General features: G+C 48.0%; 1 protein-coding gene across 7 annotated transcripts in view; it reads right to left on the bottom strand.

The window, feature by feature from the left end:
* LOC138504370 (tropomodulin-2-like) overlaps positions 1-22,497 on the bottom strand; it is a 462,370-nt gene that overhangs the window by 314,225 nt on the left and 125,648 nt on the right. For all 7 annotated transcript variants that reach the window (XM_069624820.1, XM_069624821.1, XM_069624822.1 and 4 more), the window contains exon 3: positions 11,330-11,486. In XM_069624820.1, the coding sequence (XP_069480921.1) occupies positions 11,330-11,486 (157 nt within the window). The remainder of the gene's footprint in view (positions 1-11,329; positions 11,487-22,497) is intronic.

The following is a 22,497-nucleotide window of genomic DNA, read 5'->3' on the forward strand; positions in this document are numbered from 1 at the left end:
GGCGGCCGTGAAGAGCAATCTCTCCGCCTCCTCACTACACACTGCACCTAGACATTTAACCAACCCGTGCAATTTCCCAATATCGATTGGCCGCCTCTCGTCTGGCTTTGCTATGGTTTGTCTAGCCCAGACTCACATGGCTAGCAAGACGTAGTGTTCCTTAGTGGGGTCCTTCTCCCCTTTAGTAAAGAGCCACCTTCGCCGTCCGGCTTTCAAAAAGGGGGGGGCTCACCCTTTTCCTTTGCACTTGTCCTGCCGGCCCCATCTCCCCTACCTTGCTCCTCTGTGGCTTGCCTGCCCCTACGGGAGTATTAACGGCCTGGGGGAGTGCCATTCATGACCGCGAGCTGCTGGGCCAACCTCTTACTCCTAAAACATGCCCCTTTCCTCTCTTCTATTCAATGTGTAGGCAAACGCTTCCCATCCATCGTACCAATTTTCAACACCCAGACTACCATCTACCAGCCGTCACCCAGCCCATTCTACTCGTTTATTGACCCCTTGAAGGATTGAAAGGCTGAGTTTGCCTTGCTGCCCTGTTCACACCTAGGACCCCAGGTACAATGCTAGCGATGTCCCCAATGCATCGCCTAAAACTTTTACTTTATGAGATGACTTGCCCCCCTTTCTAACGCAGCTTTGGCAATGTTGGCCACATGACCCCCCAGTCCTACCTTGTCATCTGGCTTCGCATGAGTCAACTTTCCCCAGAGTAATGCAGCTTGGTATCTAAAACCGGCCAAAGCAATGTCTGTTTATGTCCATGCCCAAATCTGCCCACACAATGGCACCCCTAAATATCATTTCAGTTTTACTGTACATTCCGGAGGGCTTTACATCCCTTAGGCTCCCACTACCTAGTACATGGTTTCAAGGACAAGAGTGCACTCGGAGACATGAAGTCCCAGATCACTGTGGAAACATCAAACGCAATGACTCTAAAATGCATCCATATGTGCTGATCGTTCCAATCAACATACACCAAGGCATTAGCTGGCTGTGAGCCCCCAAAACAAAAGACAGTCCCCCAGCAAGGTTTTTGGAGAAATCGCATGCCACCGCTTGGTGGCTATCCCCATTATATGTATGCCACCAGACTTCCGTGTCTGTTCGTTGCAGCTCCAATCTGTTTCCAGAAAGCCCTGCGTACCGTGGCGGCCAACTAAGGTGGACTTGACCCGTGCATAATCATGGGGGCTGCTTTCCTTGCACTATCTCCCGGACCCAACCATTGAAGCTGCTCCACAAACTGTAACGTTTGGCATCTCCTCCTGTGGTGATCCAGTGTGGTAATTTTAATTGTATCGGCCTTTCCCACCAGGCACCCTTGCCTCACCCGCACCAGGTGCACTACCACCGATTGCAATCGTGCCTATCTCTCCTTTCGAACCTTCTCTGTAGCGCGCTGTAATTTGAACCACCTGTACCCTGAACAAATCGTTAATTTGGAGCCATGTGTCCACTCCCTTGTTATCATAGTGCACACATTTTAAATTGCATCGGCCTTGTCCCAAAAGGCCACCCGGCCACCCTTGCGCAACCACTTATATGCCCAATGCCCTCACTCTTAACCGGAGTACTGACGCCATTGTCAAAACATACATAATATTCATATGAAAGTTATCTGGAGGAGCCTGCAATTTGTACAACCCTGTACCCTGAATGATAATTAATTTGGCGCCTGGTTTCGCATGCCTAGCTGTCAAATCATGCTTCCTGAAACCAAGGAAACTGCAGCCTACAACCGCACAACCCTTAACAAAACCGAAAAATTACCTTCACCAATCCGTTTCACTTATCTACTCCTCCCAGGGCCGTGGTCCGGAGGCCAAAACCACTTCACATTCCCCTTCTACTAGCGCGTTGCTGTAACATACCTGCAAATAATCACCTTTGTTGTGGCCTAACCAAACTGCCCCAGGGCTTGGCAAACGCATTATTCGGCGTTGCGCGCCAATGCTGAAGCCCTAAAAGAAAACTGGCCAGATGTGTAACAGACGACAAAGTCACAGAATGTAAGTACTCAAAGGACAAACCTCCATTCCTGCTCATCCTTCCAAAACATTTACAAGGAACACGTGGCAAACCACGAGCAATCAATGGTACAACTCAAATGAAAACCACACTTCCTGTTCGGTAGCACTTCCTTCCGTGTAGGCTGCCTTGCCACTGATGACTCGACTGCTTTGATTTCAGTCTGACTGTGTGTTGCATAGCTAGTCCCCCACCTCACTCTGAGTGCTACATGTCTGCCTAACCCCACGTTGCCTTTATCAAAAGCGGATATTTCAACTGTCCCTGCTCTATTGTAGTTACCCAGACTCCAGGCTGCTTGATTATTCCTACCATGCTGCATTCTCAGCTGTGGCTGCAACCCTTTAGAACTGGTAAACTAGTTATTCATACACTAGGCTCTTAGCAACGAATCAGCCATGTCCATTTCTTTGACAGAGAAATTGCTATTCCTGTAACAGTGCAACTTGTTCGATCAGCTGTATTCTAAATCTATAGAAATCCTAAAACACATTCGTCACTCAAAATTTGGTGTATTTGCAAATTGTGCCTCTTCCCCAACGTACTCATAGGAACCTAACATGGTAGTTATTTCCATTATTCCAGTGAAATTCCGGCGGGCAATGTCTGCAGACTTGCTGTTTCTACTCCATGCATTTGCTCTGCAGTGATGTTAGATTGCATTTATAAAACGGGAGCTCAACTAATTCAAAACTCTATTCTTGACGCTGTTTCCTTTATTTATTTGGCCTGTCTGTATTTACTCAGTTCCCCTTGGATTGTTGCCCTTGTACCAGAAAAACGAAATTCCTTCCACCTGCGAGGCGGCGGCCGTGTCCCAGTGCAGGAGCGAGAGGCCTGGCACCCCGGTCCCGCCTGCTTATATCCTGATGGCCCCGCCCCTTTTCCTTTGTTCAGCCCTTCGCGGGCTTTTGGGCCATTAGGCCTTTGGCGCCGTTCCGCCCTTCGCCTTTTGACCCCCAGGGGAGGGTCCCAGATCCTGGCGGCATGACCCCGCAGGGGTTACCCTGCTGCCTCCTCCATCTTGAGCTGATTTTTCCGTCGTCAGCTCCATTATGGGCGTTATGTGTCAAGCAATTCTATGAGTGAAGCAAAAGAATTCTACCACCTAAGTAACAGCACAGTGCAATGACAATGGCTAGTCACCGGCAGGGCACGGGCTCGACTCTGAGTCGTCCCAGCAGATCAGGGTTTTGGGAGACTGCCTGGGCTCAGCCCTGGCTAGCCAGGCCCACTTAAATCCCTGCTGTTTGAACACGTCACATAATGAAAGAGTCACAAAGGCAGCCCAGACGCTGGCAGGATCCATTTGCCACTGCTTTCTGAATCATAAGTGTCTACAAAGGGAGGTTGCTTTTGGTAGTGTAGTGGGGGGGGAACAGAGGGGTTGCTAAAGCCATGAACTTATGAAAAACACGGACACTGATAGAGAGCAATTTAATCAGAGGTTCATGCGATGTGCCTAAGTGCAGGCATGTCCCTATAAATAGTGTAACACATGAACCATACATGTAATAGTAAGTGCAGGCCGTCTTCATACAGCGCTGCACACGCATCCTCCACATACATAAATGGCACATTAACTCTTGAAGCACAGATTGAATGGATGACTGCCAATGTGGCTAGAAGCAAGCCTGGCTCCACGAAGGGTCAAAGTGTCCTACGAAGAAAAGCAAACACCAGTTAAAAAAAGATACTTGCAGTGGAGTAACTTTGCTGAAAATGTTGGGGGGAGGGGGCCATGACATCTGAAGAAAAGGTGCCCCAGCCAAATGAATGGGGACAAAACGGTGTGCCATGAAAATTGGGGGGACAAACACCCCTGTTCACCCCTAAAATTACACCAGCTGCGTTTGAAAACAAACACTGGATATTATATAGCAATTCAAGCGCACGCACTGGATGAATATTAGACACAAGGAGAGAACATTTCGAAAGAGGACTGACCTGGGAAAAGGAAGGGCAGTACAGCCACGTGCTCTCTGTCTGTGCAATATGTAGCAGGTGGGTGTGCAGGGTGGGACTAAGGGCAGGGCCACCGGGGTGACCACCCGGGCGCCATTAGCTGCCACGCTAGCTCGGGGGAGTCTTTCATGGTCTTCCCCGAGCTAGTGTGGTGGGAGAAGGGGAGGCAGGCACCCTATTGAAATTAAATAACCTGGGCATTTGTCCATTAGTTAGGCCATATGTATCACCCATTTCTCATTCTTGACAGCCCCTTTTCCTTCCCCTCCAGTAAGGTGCTGAATGAGACATTTTCCTTTGGTTTGGCGTAACAAGGCCGCAGATTTATTTTCACATATATACAACCACAGCAAACAGATATTGAAAATAGTTCCAAAGATGTAGCGCCATTGCAGGCCCAACTCCCCCAAGACCTTCGAGTCTGAGAACCGCCTGCCCCTGCAGGTACTTGCGGACTGGGGGAGCGCCGTTTGCTGGGGGGAAGCTGAGTCCCTATTGCTACCGCCAGACACCCCCGCCATTTAGGCTCCCAGGAGGCGCTGTCCAGAATGGGCAAAGCCCCTTCCGGTTTAGCAATGGCTCATTCAGAGTCTTTCTCTTATCATTTGTCGCCACAACGCCGCCTGGTCATCCTGCGACAACGACGTCCGGGCTCTGCCACAGCTGTAGGGTGGGAGGGTGGGAAACGAAATCCACTCCTGATTGACGGGCGCACGGCTGCTGGAAGAGTTGCAAGTGCTCCTCTGCCGATTATAAAGCCCCAGCTCCTCCCCTTTCCTTTGTTGCCCTTCGCAGGCTTTTGCAGCGCTTTGGTGCTCTTTTTTGCCTCTTGCCGTCCTCTCTCCTGCCCCTGTGGAGGGGGGGAATGAGAGAGCGGAAGGAGGAAGGCCCCTGCCCCGGTTATCGGGGTGCCTCCTCCATTTTCCTGCAGGTCTCCATTCGTCACCTTCATAACCTGGGCATTTGTCCATTAGTTAGGATATGTGTATCACCCATTTCTCATTCTTGCCAACCCCTTTCCTTTCCCCTCTAGTAAGGTGCTGAATGAGACATTTTCCTTTGGTTTGGCGTAACAAGGCCGCAGATTTATTTTCATATATATACAACCACAAACAGATATTGAAAATAGTTCCAAAGATGTAGCGACTGCTCCTTGTCCTGCTTCCCCCTTTTTATCCATGTCCATTGCAGGCCCAACTCCCCCAAGACCTTCGAGTCTGAGAACCGCCTGCCCCTGCAGGTACTTGCGGACTGGGGGAGCGTCGTTTGTTGGGGGGAAGCTGAGCCCCAATTGCTACTGCCAGGCAACCCCACCATTTAGGCTCCCAGGAGGCGCTGTCCAGAATGGGCGAAGCCCCTTCCGGTTTAGCAATACTCCGTGTTTTTGAGGTTGATCAACCCATGTCTGATATGTTGAAAGCCCCCTCCTTTGCAAAATTTTGCCAGCGCCCAATTCAACTTCCTTCTTGAATTCTCCACGGCTGCATGACTCTCGGCACCCCTCCATTCATGCCTCAGAATGATTTCTGATCACACGAACTCGGTCTCCCCCATTTCAGCTGATAACTCCTGTAAAGAAGACATCATTTCCCTCAGCAGGATCCCCCTCCCTAGACTCGCCAGGTCATTGCCACCGAGGTGCACCACCAACACATCGGGCCTCCGCTGTTTACTCAGAAGTCTGCGCATGTGCCCTCGTAGCTGTGCCCACTTCATACCTGGCACTCCATGCCATTGCACCCGGTACTCCCCGGCGGTCGACTCCTCTTGTTTGGGCGTCCAGCTTGCCCCAGCCCTTGACACAAACTAATGGCCCACCACCCAGACGGACCGTCGCCTTCCTTTTGTCGATGCTACTGAGAGGAGATAGGGAGGGGAACCGTCAATACTACATTTTTTCTGGCCTGATATACCTTTTAAAACAACCAGACCTCCAACCCCCAATCTGGTTGATTGCCTCTGCTTCCAAGCCATCCCTGCTGCTGACGTGGCAGCCCCTATCCTGAAGGAATGCGTCCCGTAGACCCCCATTGAAAATCCTGCCTTCACCAGTGTCATGTCCATCACTCTTTTAAATTGAAAAAGGCTCCATGCTGACCAATCACCATGCATTAGAAAAGGCTCCCCGTCTTCCGTGTGGATCCTCCACTTCAAATACGTTACTACGCAGCCCACTGGACGAACCGGGCTGGCCTGTGTACCCCCTAGCGTGATAGTTCTGCCCTTCCCTGTTTGGTCCATCTTGGATTTCCTCAGAAATAAGTACACCTGCTCGCCCTTTACCCATACATCGCACATCCTTAGAAAACCCAGACCTTTACCTTTCTTGTTGGCAGGAACCCATTTGCTTACCCTAAGAGCCCCAAAAAACGCCAGTGAGAAGGCTGGTGCAAACAATGCTCTTTCATACTCGTCCCTACACACCCCTGTCAGGCTCCTGATTATCTCATGCAATTTACCAACATCTATGGGCCGCCTTTCATCAGGCTTGGTTTGCACCTGCTTGGCCCAACCCTTCATGGCCATGACAATGTAATGCTCCTTCGTGGGATCGGGCCTGCCCCCCAATTTGTAGAAATGTGCAATAGCTGCCAAATGATAAACAACCCAAGATCTGGACCTTCCTTGCTGCCAACACCATCCCACAAAGGCCCACACGGGCCTTTCCTTTTCACTCTCAGGCAAGGTGCTGTTCTGAAAGGCTAAAAATCGTTCCCAGCACCCTCTATATCTTCGCACTGTGTCAGGTGCCAGTGCAGCGTTGATCAGCGTGCTCAGATCTCCCCAACTAAGCCCCACCATTGTGTCTTGAAGGGTGTCATCCTCGTGTTCGCCTCTGGATGGTTTTCCCAAAATTTTTCCCACTGCAAACGAGAAAGACAAACAGCAGCAACATTATTCACCCCGGGGATATGCCATGCCCTGACCTCAGCATTCAGCTGCAGCAAGCTCCTTGTGAGTTCCCTGAGTAGCCTCAGCGCCCTGCCATTCCAGCTTGTGCCCTGGTTGATAATCTGAACTACTGCCAGATTGTCCGACCAGACCATCACCTTCTTGTCCTGCAGCTGCTCGGGCCAGAGCTTGAATGCCACCACTATTGGGAACAATTCTAACACCGTAATGTCCCTTGTGATCCCCCCTATCTGCCATGATGCCGGCCATGCTTGCCCGTACCATCTCCCTTCCAAAATGGTGCCGAACCCGAGTGTGCCTGAAGAGTCGGTAACCAGCTTCCTGCTACTGCCATGCCCCAAGTCCTCTCTCCACAGCAACACCCCATTAAAATTGTCCAAAAATGTATTCCACATTTTAAGATCCTCTTTGACCTCGGTCCCCAGGCGCACATCCTGCCCAGCATGCTGTAAACCCACAGTTTTTAGCTGGACACTTCTTGCAAACGCTTTTCCTGCTGGGATCTCCTTGCCTGCAAAATTCAGATTGCCCGCCAAGGACTGAAGCTCCCTCAGCGTCGCTTTTTCCTTGCCCAACATTGCTGCAATTACCTCTTTCAATTTCACCACTTTGTCTTTTGGCAACCTGCATTCCCCGGCCCCCGAGTCAATTTCATTTCCCAAAAACACCAATGTGGTAACTGGACTCACTGTCTTCCCCTTGGCAAGTGGGACCCCAAATTCTTTCATTGGCCCCTGAAATACCCCCATGAGTACCTCACAGTCCTGTGTTCCTTTTCTCCCAATAAACAGGAAATCATCGAGACAGTGGAGTATCCCCCCGACCTTGGACTTTTGTCTTACTGAAAATTCAAGGAAGCGGCTGAACTTTTTAAAATACGAACATGAAATTGCACACCCCATCGGTAAACATTTGTCATAAAAGTACTCATGAAGAACCTTGAAACCTAGCAAATGATATCTGCCCTTATGTATTGGTAACAAGCGAAATGCTGACTCTATGTCTGCCTTCCCCATGAGGGCTCCCCCCATGGCTTTAACCAATTCCACCGCCTCGTCAAATGATGCACAGTGAACCCTGCATTGCTCCTCCGCAATGCCATCATTAACTGACTCTCCCACCAGAAAAGACAAGTGCTGAATCAACCTGTACTGTCCGGCCTCCCTCTTGGGCACCAGACCCAGAGGAGACACTACCAAGTTTTCCAGTGGAGGCGAGGCGAATGGGCCAGCCACCCTCCCCAATTGTAATTCCTTCCCGACCTTCAGCGCCAGAACATCGGGCATTGAAAAGGCTGACTTCAAATTGCAAGCCTCCCTTGGCCCAATGTGCCCGTTGAAAGGAATCTTAAAACCCCACCTGAATCCTTCCCACAACATTTTTGCATCCCCCTTCTCACGATATGCATTCAGAAATGGAACCATGGCTTGTAAACATATTGGCGTTGGTAATTGTCTTTTAATCTTTGTTTTTTGTGCTGCCGTTTGCCTTTCCCTCTCTGCTTGAGGAGCTGTGCCCACTGAGCTTGAGCGCTTAGCGTGTTTGAACCTGCACGCATTTCCATAGGTGCACTTCCCCTCTGCAAACAACCAGCATTCCGGTAACTCCCCCTGGTAGCTGGAACGGTTGTTCCAGGAGGAGTTCCCACGAAAGGACCCCCTCCCCCTGGAGTAGGACCCCCTGCCCCTGCCCTGAGCTGGTCTTTCGCCTGGAACCTTCCCGCCCACTGGCCTAGGTGGTACCATTTTATCTATGTATCCACCCACATCCACTTCATCCCAGGTCATTGCTGGCCATACCTGCATCTTGAGCCTAAAACCCCTGTCATAATTGATCCATGCATCGCCCCCATGTTTTAAATACTGTTCATGAATATATTGCTTGTATGCAATCATTGCCACCCCGTCCTGTGGGAACTTGTCCAACATGATGGTGGCATACACCCGGAAAGCCTTCAACCAATTATGAATAGTGAGCTCAACCTTAGGCCTTTCTCTCTCCTTCTCCTTTTCCCTTTCCGTTGGTTCACTGAACCCCTGCCCCACGGGTTCCATTCCTACCAACTCCAAAATATCCAGAAACTCTTTCCTCCATACCTGCTCTTTGTATGCCAGAGGGATGTGCCAAGCCAGGGAATTTATCGTCACTCTTGCCGGTGAAAATCCTGGCATGGGCCTCCCGTATACTGTGGCATTGCTAGCCACCTCCTGCCCCTGAATTGCGCTGGGAGCCCCCCCTGCCGCATCTGTCTGGCCATCCAACACCCCCGGTATCCGGACATTATTAGCCCATGTCCCGCTAGACCCTTGTGAAGTAGCCTGTGCCCCCCACCATGGCATTCCCCTGAGCTGAGGTGCAACTGAGGGGGTTGCCCCTTGTGGCCCTTGCCCCGTTCCACCACTCTGCCCAGGCCTCAACCCCAAAACAGGCCGACTCTCCACTAGCCCCCCTTGCTGTAAAACCATGCTTTCCCCTTGCTGGTGAATTGCTTCAGCCCCCCTACCCACTTGGTTAAAGGCATTATTATTGTTACAAAGCATCTGACCATTTGCTCCTGTTCCCCATGCTTTCATACATTCCATGAACCTACCTTTAACCATCTCCAAGGTGGTAGGACCCTCCGCTACTACCGCCTGTTTGGCTACAGGTAGCCGCAAGGACCTCCCGTCTTCTTTGGAGCCTCAGCAGGCAAAGGCGCCCATGTGGCTGCAACTTCCTGCGCCCTCCCCTTCCGCTTGGGGGTGGCTTTCTGCTTTCGTGCCGCTGCTGCCTGCTGCTGGCTGTCCTTGGCCTTCTTCGTCATAACCCTTTTTCTCTTGCCAACTGGTTCTTCCTCTTCCGGAAGCTCCTCCGTGTCCTGGAACTCTCCCTCCTCGGAGTGTACCTCCACCCACGCCTCCTCAACCGGCATTGGTGGAAACAAGAGAGGTGATCCGAACCCCTGGCTGCGCCCGGCCACTTCTGCCCCATCTGTGAAGCCATCTGCTGCATACAATTTGTGCCGTATCTGTCCCCAGCCATCCGAGCCATTGCTAGGAATGCCTCGAGATCATCCTTCTGCTGTTCTTCCAGCCCCTTCTTTCCTTGTGCTTCCATTTCCGTTCCTCTCTGACGAAGTGTGGCTCGATCCACGTGTTATTGTCCTGCACTGAGTCCGGTCGCTACCCGGAGGCCTGCTCCAAAATATTTGCCTGGAGTCCGCTCTGCCCCCTTCCTTTAACCACACTGCCCACTGCGAGGCTCGAACTCCACACACACTGCCCTCTGTGAGGATCGAACTCCCGACCCTCGTATTATGAGACTGAAGCGCTGGCCACTGCGCTACAAAGGCACAGCGAGTTTTGCGCCCCGGCACTGCTTACATTGCTGTGCGAGTCCAGCAGCCCGCCGTTGAAGGCCTCTTAGAGCGGCTCCCAAATGCCGTATGAGGTTTCAATTTAACGGCGGGCCCTCAATCACCTCTGCTCCTCCTTGGTTGTGGTGCTTGTCCCCCTTGCTGTCTGCACCGCTGGAACCCTCTTAGCTCGGCTCCTAATGCCGAACAATGTTTCAACTTGCCTCGAACTTCCTGGACGTAGGAATTAAGTCCTGCGTCGCCCACCGCTCCGATCTCACAGCTGACCGCCTTCCTCTTCCAGTCCGCGTCACCTGCTCCACGCTGGCGTTGCTGCTCTCTGGTGTGTGTGTGTGTGTGTGTGTGTGTGCGCGTGCGCACCAACGGGGAGCCATGCGAGTAAGAAGTTTGGAGGGCAATCTGCAGTGATCTACAGACAAGCTGACCCAAAACGTAGATGTATGGGCTGGGTGAGACGCCATCAACATTTCCTCATGAGGTTCGCTTGCACTGTGTAATATAATATGGCGTGTCGATGGGTAGCAAGGCGGTACGAGACAAACAGAACCAAGGCAAACGCCTATTGATATTGGCACGGGCCCTAGTTTGGGTCCTATGCTGCCTGTAAACAGCGCGCCTTGGTCTGTGTTGGATGATGCAGGGTGCTTGTCCTTGCTGGAGGCGAGGTCATGCGAATGTGACAGAGAGGCTTCTGGGGAGGCCTCCACTCGCGGTATTCACAGAATGGGACGTCTCGCTCAGTGGCAGATTTAAAAGGGCCCCATGGGCTAAAAGGACGAAGGGCCTTAGTCAGGCACGCCATGGAGGCAGAGTCTATGGTTGGCGGAGTTGCACAATGATGACATTTAGGGACAAATGCAAGTCTTTTTTTACCGTTGTTAGTGTCTGACTTTAGCTGGAGACAGCTGGGCTTCCTCACCAGATTCTGCTATCAATTTTAACAACACCTCACCAAGGATGTTTACATTCAATAAATTATTGGCCAGCACATGTGCTTATTCTTTCCCAATTATCTGCAAATCAATTGTGTTCAATACTATATGCTTAGATTAGGCTGGGTACCTTTCTTCTCGCCAGTGAAGGGCACCACGTCTTCTCGGTCTTTCTGTTCCAAAGCCTCTTTTTCCAAATACGCCAGCAGCCGCTCTCGGTCGAAGGATGCTGACCCTTCTTTCGTTGTTTGGTCTTTTTGTCGAAAACCCGCTGGCAAGAGCGCATTCTGTCACAAAATGTGCAAAAGTCAAAATAAAATCTTGCATGAAGAAACATATGAATGGCATCCTTATAAGGCATAACTTATGATTACATATAAAAAAATATTTATGACATCACTGGGCCAGGGACATTTTTCAAGGGAGTTCAATTGCAGCTCTTCTGTGTCCCACCTAACAAAGCGTTTTTGTGTGGCATGAAAACGCTCTATTTATCCCCACTTTTAATATTAGTCACGGTACAAATCTCTCATCTTAAAAAGGTACACAATTTCACCTGGGCCCAGTTCAACCATTCACAATCTGCAAGGTTGATTGAAATGATTGTGAAGTTAAGACTAAGCAACTGAGGAAGCCATAAACAGGCAATATAGTTTTTTGTAAATTAAATAGCTGCAGTTTTCTGTCGAGTTGTTTGGCCTTTATTATTCTGCAGAGCCGTTCTCTCATTTGCCGCTCTCGCCTTCATTAACACCCTTTTTAGAGCCCAAACATTCCAAAGGGGAGCCGGCCACACCCTGAGAGCTGGGGGTGTCTTCATTAGTTTTTGCAATTAGACTGTAATCTGGCTGAATATTGGCTAATGGTCCAAGTACTTGCCCGAGGGGTGTGGCCGCTGCGCTGCCCCTTGAGGCGTAGGAGTAGAAGTTATTGATAATGTTCGGCGCAGTGGGGGCGTGACTAAAAACAATGCACCCCATTAGCAAGTCTGGAAATGGACCAGAAACCTGATCGGCAGCTTTCCTTTCCGTCAGCACGGAAGTGCCTTGCGGTAGGCCATCTGTAGTCCCTCGAAAACCCGGAGAACTGACGTTCTTCCCCGAAGACCTGGAGAAGAGCGTAAAAACCCTGAGTCTCCGGGTTAAACCCAGAGACTAAGCAGGTATCCATCAAAGTAGCCCATCCTGTCAACGAATCTCCAGAAGGAAGCAGGATTTACGAGACTGAAAACTCTGGCTGATGTTGACCTTTGTTTCACCTAACCCACTGACTAACTCTGCCTCAGGAAGGCACTTTTGTGTCCAGCGCCTTAGCACGTATTACTTTATTTTTTGTTGCTATACTTTCTCCCGCACTTACTGATTTGTGTTCCTCTTGCTCTTTCTTCTCCATGTTTCCCTGCTTGTGCACCCAACAGATCTGACTGTTTTCAAAGCCTGTGAATGACCAGAAGCCTGTACCCATTCCGTTTGCTTAGGAGGCACTAGAAAGTGACTGTGCTCCCAGCAGGTGCCTTATAACACTGCAACGAATACACAGTGTCACTCTGTAGATGCTTAAGATAGGCATAGGAATTGTGCATTATGCATTTTAAGTAGAACACATGATCATTCCCTTTCTTTTCAGATAAACAGTCAAGGATTATGTGCTTCAGGAGAGCATTCAAGGTATTAAAAAACAGTTAACATGTGATCATATCATCTCTTAAAATAGTGACTCTTAAAAGAACAGTTCTTTCGAATTCATGCAAAATACAGTTTACAAATATTTTTCTGCTGTGGTTGGATTCTTAATATGTCTAGACACTTATACATGAAATTATTTACACACTTATACATGGATGTATTTAATTGCAGGTGGTAGTACAACTGATTTTATATATATATATATATATATATATATATATATATATATATATATATATATATATATATATATATATATATATATATAAAAGCAACTAGAGAGGCACGGTCCAGACCCTACAGGTAACCAGGTGGCTGATCCCAAGGTTGGGGAGAAACAGAGGGGGCAAGGGGCAAGGGGCAAGAGGCAAGAGACATGTGACATTGAAATGGCAGAATAACCATGTAAAGGTGGTCTCAGATCCAGTTTTGAAAGTTAAACAACAAATTACCAAAAAATACAAACTTTGCCCATTCAAACACCAACATCCACAGCCATTTGTGGGAGAGTAAACCAGGGCTGTGGATTATAGAAAAAGAGAAATGGGAGAATATACAAGTGAAAGGGGTCTGGAACCCATACTGGGGGAATGAACCCCGACCCATGATAAGAGGGAACAGAAGCTTTGTGAATGCAAGGAAGTTTCACAGACCTTGGCAGGAGAGAGAATTGTGAGAAACCTGAGGGTATCTTCACTCCTACTCCCCTTGGATCCTCTACGCAGGTGGCGGGGGAAAGGCCATCTCTCTTGGATCCTGACCCTTGGGGTTGGAGAAGTGAGGAAGGATCATCTGGGTGGAGGGTCCTTGAGGATTGGGAGTGGGTTGCCCTTGGGTGAGACATGGTATCCTCCTTTCCCTATTGACGACCAACCTAACCCTCCCCGAACTTTATGAGGAGTTATAAGCTAGCTCCCATCATTGCCCCACATGTGACACTTGACTGTACTGGGATGAACAAGAGGCAACTAAGAGTAATAAAGACTACTCCCTTTCACCACTTTAGTACTGGGATGAGGAAGATGCCTACAAAGAGCTCTGAGGGTCGGGCATGTCCCTTTAATTATGGTCAGGCAGGGCTAATCAACCATTCACACCTGCACCCTGTCAATGGGCTACAGGTGTATAAAGGGAGACCAGCCAAGCAAGGAAGAGAGCAACAGGAAGACCAGCAGGAGTCAGCTGTCGTGGGACCGGAGAAGGAGCCAGGATGTTGGCAGTTATCCCAGACAACTTGTGGGACCCTGAAACAAGTGGGTGTGTATTTGCCACAGGTCAGGGATCCTCCACAACGCAGATCGAGCAGCACGAGCTGCTAATGAACCTGGAGCAGAGTGGACGCCGCCTTCGTCTGGGAAGAAGCCTTGGAAGTGCTGGCGTGTCGAGAGAAACCTACAGCAGGCAAGCGCGGCTCGCACTAGTGGATTTTCCAGATTCCTAAGCCAAGAGGAAGTAGAAGAAACCAGCGTGAAGAAACACAGAAGGCCGGTGAGTGTTGGCAGGGCACTCAAGGCCCAGGGACGCTTTTATGGGACCGCAAGTGAATAACGGTCTATGAAAGTAAGCAAATAAATGCATATTGAATACCGAACAAATGGAAACTTAGCATTTCAGTAAGCAAATGTATATTGAACATCGAACTAAATGGAAACTTAGTATTTAAGCAAACAAATGCATATTGAATATCGAACTAAATGGAAAGTTAAAATTTACAACGTAAGTGCATGCTGAAAGTAAACACTATTGAATGCATGTTGCACAATGATTTAACTCAAACCTTGAAGTTAAGCATATTAAAGGCTGAAGGAAGCAAAACAGTGAACCTTTATGAATTAAAGCAGCGCGGCAAGGCCACAGATTGGCAAGAGGTATGTGGCACGTGTTGTCAGAGCCACGAGGCTAACACGCAGATGCCAAAGGAGTGCAAGAATACACATAAAGCCAAGAGGCCAATAAAAAGAACTAAGTGAAAGTGACTTGGTGCACAGGAGTAAGTGCCAAGAAACCTGTGTGGGCTGAGGAAAAAAGGGATCCTGGTTGCCCAACCAGTGATGGGTGGACTGTGCTGTCTAACAACTGCGCCTAGACCAGAGAGCCCTGAATGATGAAAGATAAGCACACTGTGAAACAGTCCAATGAAACAATTGCAAATGAACCATCGAGGTAAGGCAGGGAGACTGTTAGGTGGACCTTGATTTTTTTTAAAGACTTTTTGAAAAGTGTGAAGCAAGTATAAGTGGTGAAGTTGGAGCCTTGGGGGAGGGAACACTGAGGTGTAAGGTACTACACTTGTCTTGAGAAGGAATGTTGAGGCCTTTGGTTTTGAATTGTGTTACTTAAAACCTTGGAAGGTAACCCCAAAGACTGATTATCAATTGTATCACATTGAACTGGAGAAAGGTAATCTTGAGGCTTTTTCATGGAACATTCTTATGCTTAAGAAAGAAAGCTACGAGTTGGAAGGACCACACAACTTTAAGTTGAACACTATTTCTTTTAACTTTGATATCCCTACACATTGGTTAGCTTTAGTTGTTAGAGCAAGGATAGGTTTTGGACACAGACAGACTTTTAAGTTGAACCCTCTTTGACTCAGACTTTCCTTAGTGTTGTTCAGGAAGGGAAATCCCACCTTAGCAGAAGGCAAGTTAGGCCTTTAACCATCCTGACATTTAAGTTAATAAATATATTTTGTTTGAGCTTGAAGCCTGTTGTCTGTGTATTACTTCATGAAGCCTTTACAGAATCAAGGTTGTGGTCGCAAGAAGACAAGAACTGGTAGAGTAATCAAGTGAAGAGGGTCTGGGACCGAAAAGAGATACATTTACCCCAAGTCATAAATGCAAAGCTTGAATATTTAAGGGACACCCAAAGACCTTGGCAGGAGAGTAAACCAAGACTGTGGGTGAATGAGAAGAACGAGTACCCTCGTTTGCAGTAGAATAAATAAAGAAAGGGGTGCTAAAGAAGGGACACAGATCCCCTCCATACAAGGCGGAGTATTAAATTGGCAGTTGAGTGAGCCAGCATTGTGGTCGTAAGAAGAAGCGAACTGGAAGAGTAATCAAGTGAAGGGGGTGAGGGACCCACAAGAGATATAAATCATAAATACAAAGCTTACATATTTAAGAGACACCCAAAGACCTTGGTAGGAGAGTAAACCAAGGCTGTGGGTGAATGAGAAGAGGGAGTTCCATCCTTGGCAGGAGAGTAAACCAAGGCTGTGGGTGAGTGAGAAGAGGGAGTTCCATCCTTGTCAGGACAGTAAACCAAGGAAGGGGTGCTAAGGAAGGGAAAGCAATCCCCTCCATACAAGGTTGATTATTAGAGGCACAGAGATAGTGGCCCTGAAGAAAGCGACTCAAATCCTTGGGCCTTTATGGAAGCTTCACTTGTTTTCATGTGATAGAAAGACAATGTGAAAGGAAGATAACCCCTTGAGTCTTGTGGAACCTTTGTTTGATTTTATACAGCCTTTGGATCTTTTGTGTTTGGCTGACAAGTTCGGGCTGCAGGTCGGCAGTCAAAAGACATTGGCCCTCATTCCGAGATTGGCGGTAGCCATGGCGCTATTTGCGCCATGGCTGCCTCCAATACCGGGTCGGCACCGGTCTGGTTGAATGGGGACTTACCGGGACATTCTGACCTGTGCGGACTCGGTAAGTCCCTATTCAACCAACCATTCCCCATTCCCATTTGAGCCCCCATAGGGCTCAATGGTAATGGGGAAGGCGCTAATAACGGGCCCGCAAATAGCAGGCCCGTTATTAGTGCCCTGGTCCCTTAGCGGGACCCGTAAAGGACGTGTGGTCAGAGCACATGTCCTTTACGGTTCCCGCTAAGGGACCTCGGAATTGGGCGGTAAGGGATTACCGGCACCGGTCTCCTTACCGGTGCCCGGTATCCCTTACCGCCCAACTCATAATGAACCCCATTCTCCCTTTGCACATTATACTTAGTTTAGCTTGTGAGTGACAGAGTAGGTTTTGGACACAGGATGGCAAACCTTACTTCGGACTTTCTTACACCGATAGTTTCATTAGCTAGTTTTGTTGAGGCAAAGAACCCCTCTTAGAGGTAGGGCTAGTTAGGTTTACTCCAAATCCCCCATTTTACTTTATAATAAAAGTTTTTACAAATGAACATTCCACCTTGGTGTCCGTCTCTTACTCCTAGACCCTCACAGTATTGATATAGCACTGGTAGGAGGGACTCGGCAGACTTAACTGCATCGGGGCACAGGTGCTACATAAAACAGAACATCTCCAAGAAACAGCTCACCACAAAATTGAAATCATATGAGCTGTAGGCAATACCAATAAAAATTCAGAACTCAATGACAGATTAACTCCAAGTGCATGTAGAAACCCAGCTTTATTCGAAAACAGACTGCTGCTGAGAGAACGTACAAAAGAAAATCTCAAAATGGCATTCAGAACAACAAGGTTTTAAACAAGGAAATCATCTTAACTGTTGTCATGTTAGTAGGCATAATAAAAAAACCGCTACTCTCTAACTTGATTTGTTGGTAGAGTATAAAGCATACAGTCATCTATACGCAGACCATTTACTATTGGTTTCTTTTGGAACTGCTAACTCCTTCTTGGTGAAGCCTTCTACAAACGATACATTTCAATCTAGCTTACTACTGGTTGGCACTCTACTACAATAGTTAATAGAAAAACATAATTTGATTGGCCAGTCATTTGCTCATCTGACCTTGGACACTTAAGCGGCAAGTAACATGGTGGGGAAGAGGAAGTGGGTGAAACGCTATGATCTAGTAAAAATAATATTCCCATCTCATTCCCATGCTTAAGGTCCATCTACCAGCCTGTACGTGGCCTTGGGGATGTTGTCTCAGTGTCTGGACATGCTAGGAAAGTGACAGGTGCACTATCTAATTGGGGCTTCAATGAATAACCATTGTTTCAATCACATGGTGAGAGACCACTATGCTAAAATGATTTTGCCCATTTATTGGGATTTCCTACTGTTCTACATGTATGTGCTTTTCCTTCGTTGGCCATTCGGGGTGCTGCATGTTAATTTGTTACAGGATCAATTGGCATGGTAGCTACCGGCACCTGGTATTCAAGGATGTGTGTATTTCTCACTGCTACCAATTGAAACTAATTAACCGTATAATTGTATGCTTTGTGCTCTGGAAACGTTATCTGGTGCAGTTTCAGCTTCTTGGGCAACCCTCCCTTCGACGCACTGACCTTGGTGTTGTGCTACTGTCTGGGCTTTGTGAGGCCTGGAAAACCGTGTGCTAATCAATTTCTGTCTGGATGCAGTATGAAGACATGCTTGTTTTGGTTTGCTTAATGGCGGCACTTCGATTTTCTCTCAATCATGTTAGTGTTCTTCGTGCCTGGTGTATGTTCTTCGTGTCTGTTGCATGTGTAGCCTATCTATGTCTCCTGGGACGTAAACTACTTAAGTCTATACTATTTTGTGCCCTACTTGTATCACATAACATATCTACTCTTAATGGTGGCTATATGATCCTAAGTGCTTCACTGGCGGTTCACTGAACATTTCGTAGTTTGTATCTTCGTAATTGGGAACAGGCAGGCACATGGCCTGACCTTGTGCAACTCTCATCTCAATTACCACACTAAAATAACATAATATATAATACATGTTTTTTGAAAAGCAAATTAAGAAAAGTATCTCATGTGCATTCGCAAGTAGTGACATGAAGATGCCTCTGTTGGCATCTCTTGCACAAATATTCCCATTCAAATATATACATTAAGAACCTGGTGTGTCGCTTTAGGCAAAGCACTGGCATATTTCCAGCTCCATACTTTAGCTGTTCACTAGTGCCCAGCAGAAATGTATTCCATGAAAAAGCACTCTATGCAGATCCAAACACTTGTCAGTATTTATTTACCTAATTAATAATTCTATGCTGATCTGAATAAACTGCACAGATTCAACTTCCACAATCTCGTGCCAGAATTATATTCGCCCTGAGCAGAATTGTGCACCCCATCTTATCTTTTTTCAACCCTGAGTGAGTCCTATGGGGGAATCTAAGTAGTTGGTTGAGGAATCCCTGACATGGGAACCTGACAAGTCTAAAGGGCAGCCTAGTCCCACTGGGACTCTCTTGATATATTTCCAACTGAGCTGGTAAATTATTTGAGTAGTCTTTAATCCCTGAGGCAATTTTAGGGATAATGGTTAACCTTTAAAGATCGATACCTCCAACAGATAATCGGCCAGATGGGACATTGTTTTGGCAAGAATGCGTAGGTTGAAAAATTATGGCTGGTGATTGTCTTAACCTTCTACTGCACATGACCATAGGATGTAAACCTGGTGATGGAATTATGTCTGGGTCTCCAAGAAATCAATTAAACAGAAAACTCTCAGCAGTTGCCCACTAAGCTTGAAACTTTGATTTGTCTCATTTCTTCCAGGTGTTTTTAAGGTGTCGGGCATGTAGATATGAAAGACAATCAATAGTCGGCGTGAGCCAAGCTCAGGTTCCCTGCTGTTTTCTGGTCAGCTCTAGGCTTTGTGTTATGGAGCCCATAAAGGGGTATATAGACAGGAAGTGGTCACTGCACTCCTCTTCCTAAGATTATATTCCCAAATATTTCTGTAAATTCTGTCATCCAATGACAACCACATATTTGGTCAGCTCAATATGTTGTGTTTTTAGGCTACACAGTTTTGACGCTTTGGCCTTTGGGGGTTACTCCGCCTAGTGGGCAATGGGTGTGCCTTCCAAAGTCTCTGGGGAAAGGATTGAGGACCCATTGAAATCATCAGTGGTTTGGTGCAAGGCTGTCATCTTGAAGACATAAGTGCTTTATACTTTGTAATAAATATAAAAAAACAGAACAAAATGAGAAATTAAAGGCCTATATGTATGTGTATCCTGGAAAGATGTGAAACATGCATATAATAAGTGCCTCTTCTGCGATAAAGTGGAGAAAACAAGCCTGAAAAATTGTCTTTTACAGAAGTTATTGGCATGATTTATAGTGGACCAGCACTTGAAAAGTTCAAGCAGTATGCATGTCACAGCATTGGATGCACTTGCATGCGAGGGGTGGGGCGACCAGGGAAACTGAGCTGAGAACCCCAGGCAAGGAAGGTTGCTCTTAATCCCCCCTCCACCCCCTTGAAAGTAATAACGGTGGTGCGCTCTCTGCACTCCAGTTGACGGGTGTTCCCATGCACTGGTGCAAGGAGGGGACAGAGCCTGACTCTGGAGGTTGCACGGGGGCTATAGAGGTGCCTGAATCTGGAGGTTGCACAGGGGCTATAGAAGTGCTATGCGTAAAACCAATGCCTTTACTGGGCTGTTGTGCTGGTGCAAGGAGGGGACAGAGCCGAATCTGGAGGTTGCACTGGGGCTATAGAGGTGCTATGTGTAAAACCAATGCCTTTACTGGGCTGTTGTGCTGGTGCAAGAGGGGACAGAGCCGAATCTGGAGGTTTGCACGGGGGCTATAGAGGTGTGTAAAACCAATGCCTTTACTAGGCTGTTGTGCTGGTGCAAGGAGGGGACAGAGCCGAATCTGGAGGTTGCACTGGGGCTATAGAGGTGCTATGTGTAAAACCAATGCCTTTACTGGGCTGTTGTGCTGGTGCAAGGAGGGGACAGAACCCGAATCTGGAGGTTGCACGGGGGCTATAGAGGTGCTATGTGTAAAATCAATGCCTTTACTGGGCTGCTGTGCTGGTGCAAGGAGGGGACAGAGCCCGAATCTGGAGGTTGCACGGGGGCTATAGAGGTGCTATGTGTAAAACCAATGCCTTTACTGGGCTGTTGTGCTGGTGCAAGGAGGGGACAGAGCCCGAATCTGGAGGTTGCACGGGGGCTCTAGAGGTGCTATGTCTAAAACCAATGCCTTTACTGGGCTGTTGTGCTGGTGCAAGGAGGGGACAGAGCCCGAATCTGGAGGTTGCACGGGGGCTATAGAGGTGCTATGTGTAAAACCAATGCCTTTACTGGGCTGTTGTGCTGGTGCAAGGAGGGGACAGAGCCCGAATCTGGAGGTTGCACGGGGGCTCTAGAGGTGCTATGTCTAAAACCAATGCCTTTACTGGGCTGTTGTGCTGGTGCAAGGAGGGGACAGAGCCCGAATCTGGAGGTTGCACGGGGGCTATACAGGTGCTATGTGTAAAACCAATGCCTTTACTGGGCTGTTGTGCTGGTGCAAGGAGGGGACAGAACCCGAATCTGGAGGTTGCACGGGGCTATAGAGGAGCTATGCATAAAACCAATGCCTTTACTGGGCTGTTGTGCTGATTCAAGGAGGGGACAGAGCCCGAATCTGGAGGTTGCACGGGGCTATAGAGGTGCTATGTGTAAAACCAGCTGGGCTGTTGTGTAACAGTTAAAGGTATGGCATGATATTAAGGTCATGAGCATTAGTAAAAGAATGGGACTGTGTGTGTGTACAATGTAGAGGAAGGTTATGAAACAGTTGCTGTGGGTGTCACAACAACAGTGTGTGGGAGTGTGTGTGTGTGTGCATGCGCGCGCGCTGAATGTCTCTGACTGTGGGACCATGTACATTTAGCGAGAGAATTAACAATGGGTATTAAATGTGATAGCTGATTGGTCAGATTTAGTCTTGGGTGAACACGTTCGAAGAACCTCAAACCATCCGAATTTTAAATGGTTCAAGTTCCCTACAACTTTTTCAGCAATTGGACTGACAATGTTTGAGGTTTAGAGCACGGTTTCTGTGAGGAAGAAGAGGCTGCCATCCCCGCATCGCCACTGAGCATTCCCCTGCGTGGGCACTGCAACAGGAGGGTATGTTCAAGTTGTATTTTTCCAATACAAGCACCCTAGAAAGAGAAAAAAAGTTGCTCCATTTCCAGCATGCGTGAAAGAGAACACAAGTATTTCTTCTGTTTCTAGTATGAGCGTACGCACTTGCAATGAACATTTAAAAAGAATGACGTGAGTGAGGACGCACGGGCGAATATGAAATTCCCAATTGTTACAACTGGGCGCAATGTAGCGACAGAGCAAACAATCAGGCCTGAATTTGTATACAATGTTTGCAGGCTGCCGGAGATAAACTGCAGACTGTGGTACTCGGTCACAACTGAAATATGTTCATTCTAACCCTGGCATGAATAAAGTAAGACATTTGTTGCTATGGGTTCTTGAGGGCTCGTTTCAGCTGCAGGAATGTTTACTTCCAAATACTTTGGAATGTATTATAGGTTACAATACTCATGCCAGTTCAATGTCATTTATGTATTCAAGTTTTGTCGGGAAGTGAGATTTAGTAAAGTCATAGCTCTCAACTCACACGCTTTTGGCGGGTGTCACCCGCCTTGTAAAGGGCTGACTCACCCGCCAAACCTCCTGCACGCCCATACATTCCAATGGGCGTCTCACCCGCCAAAAACAAAATCGGGTGATTTCACCCGCCTTTGCAACACAAATGGTTGAGAGCTCTGGTAAAGTGAAACCCTTAAGAGAAAACAGTAATTCTTGAGTTTACACTTGGGTGAAAAACATACAGACGTATGCCCGGGGGATAGTTCACGAATATAGAGCTCGCCTCTGCCTTTACAAATTCCAATACTGTGGCAGGGCCGACTCAGCCCTTCATCCTTCTGT

Source organism: Ambystoma mexicanum, chromosome 11 (assembly GCF_040938575.1).
Source record: "Ambystoma mexicanum isolate Mex_15411 chromosome 11, UKY_AmexF1_1, whole genome shotgun sequence".
NCBI lineage: Eukaryota > Metazoa > Chordata > Amphibia > Caudata > Ambystomatidae > Ambystoma > Ambystoma mexicanum.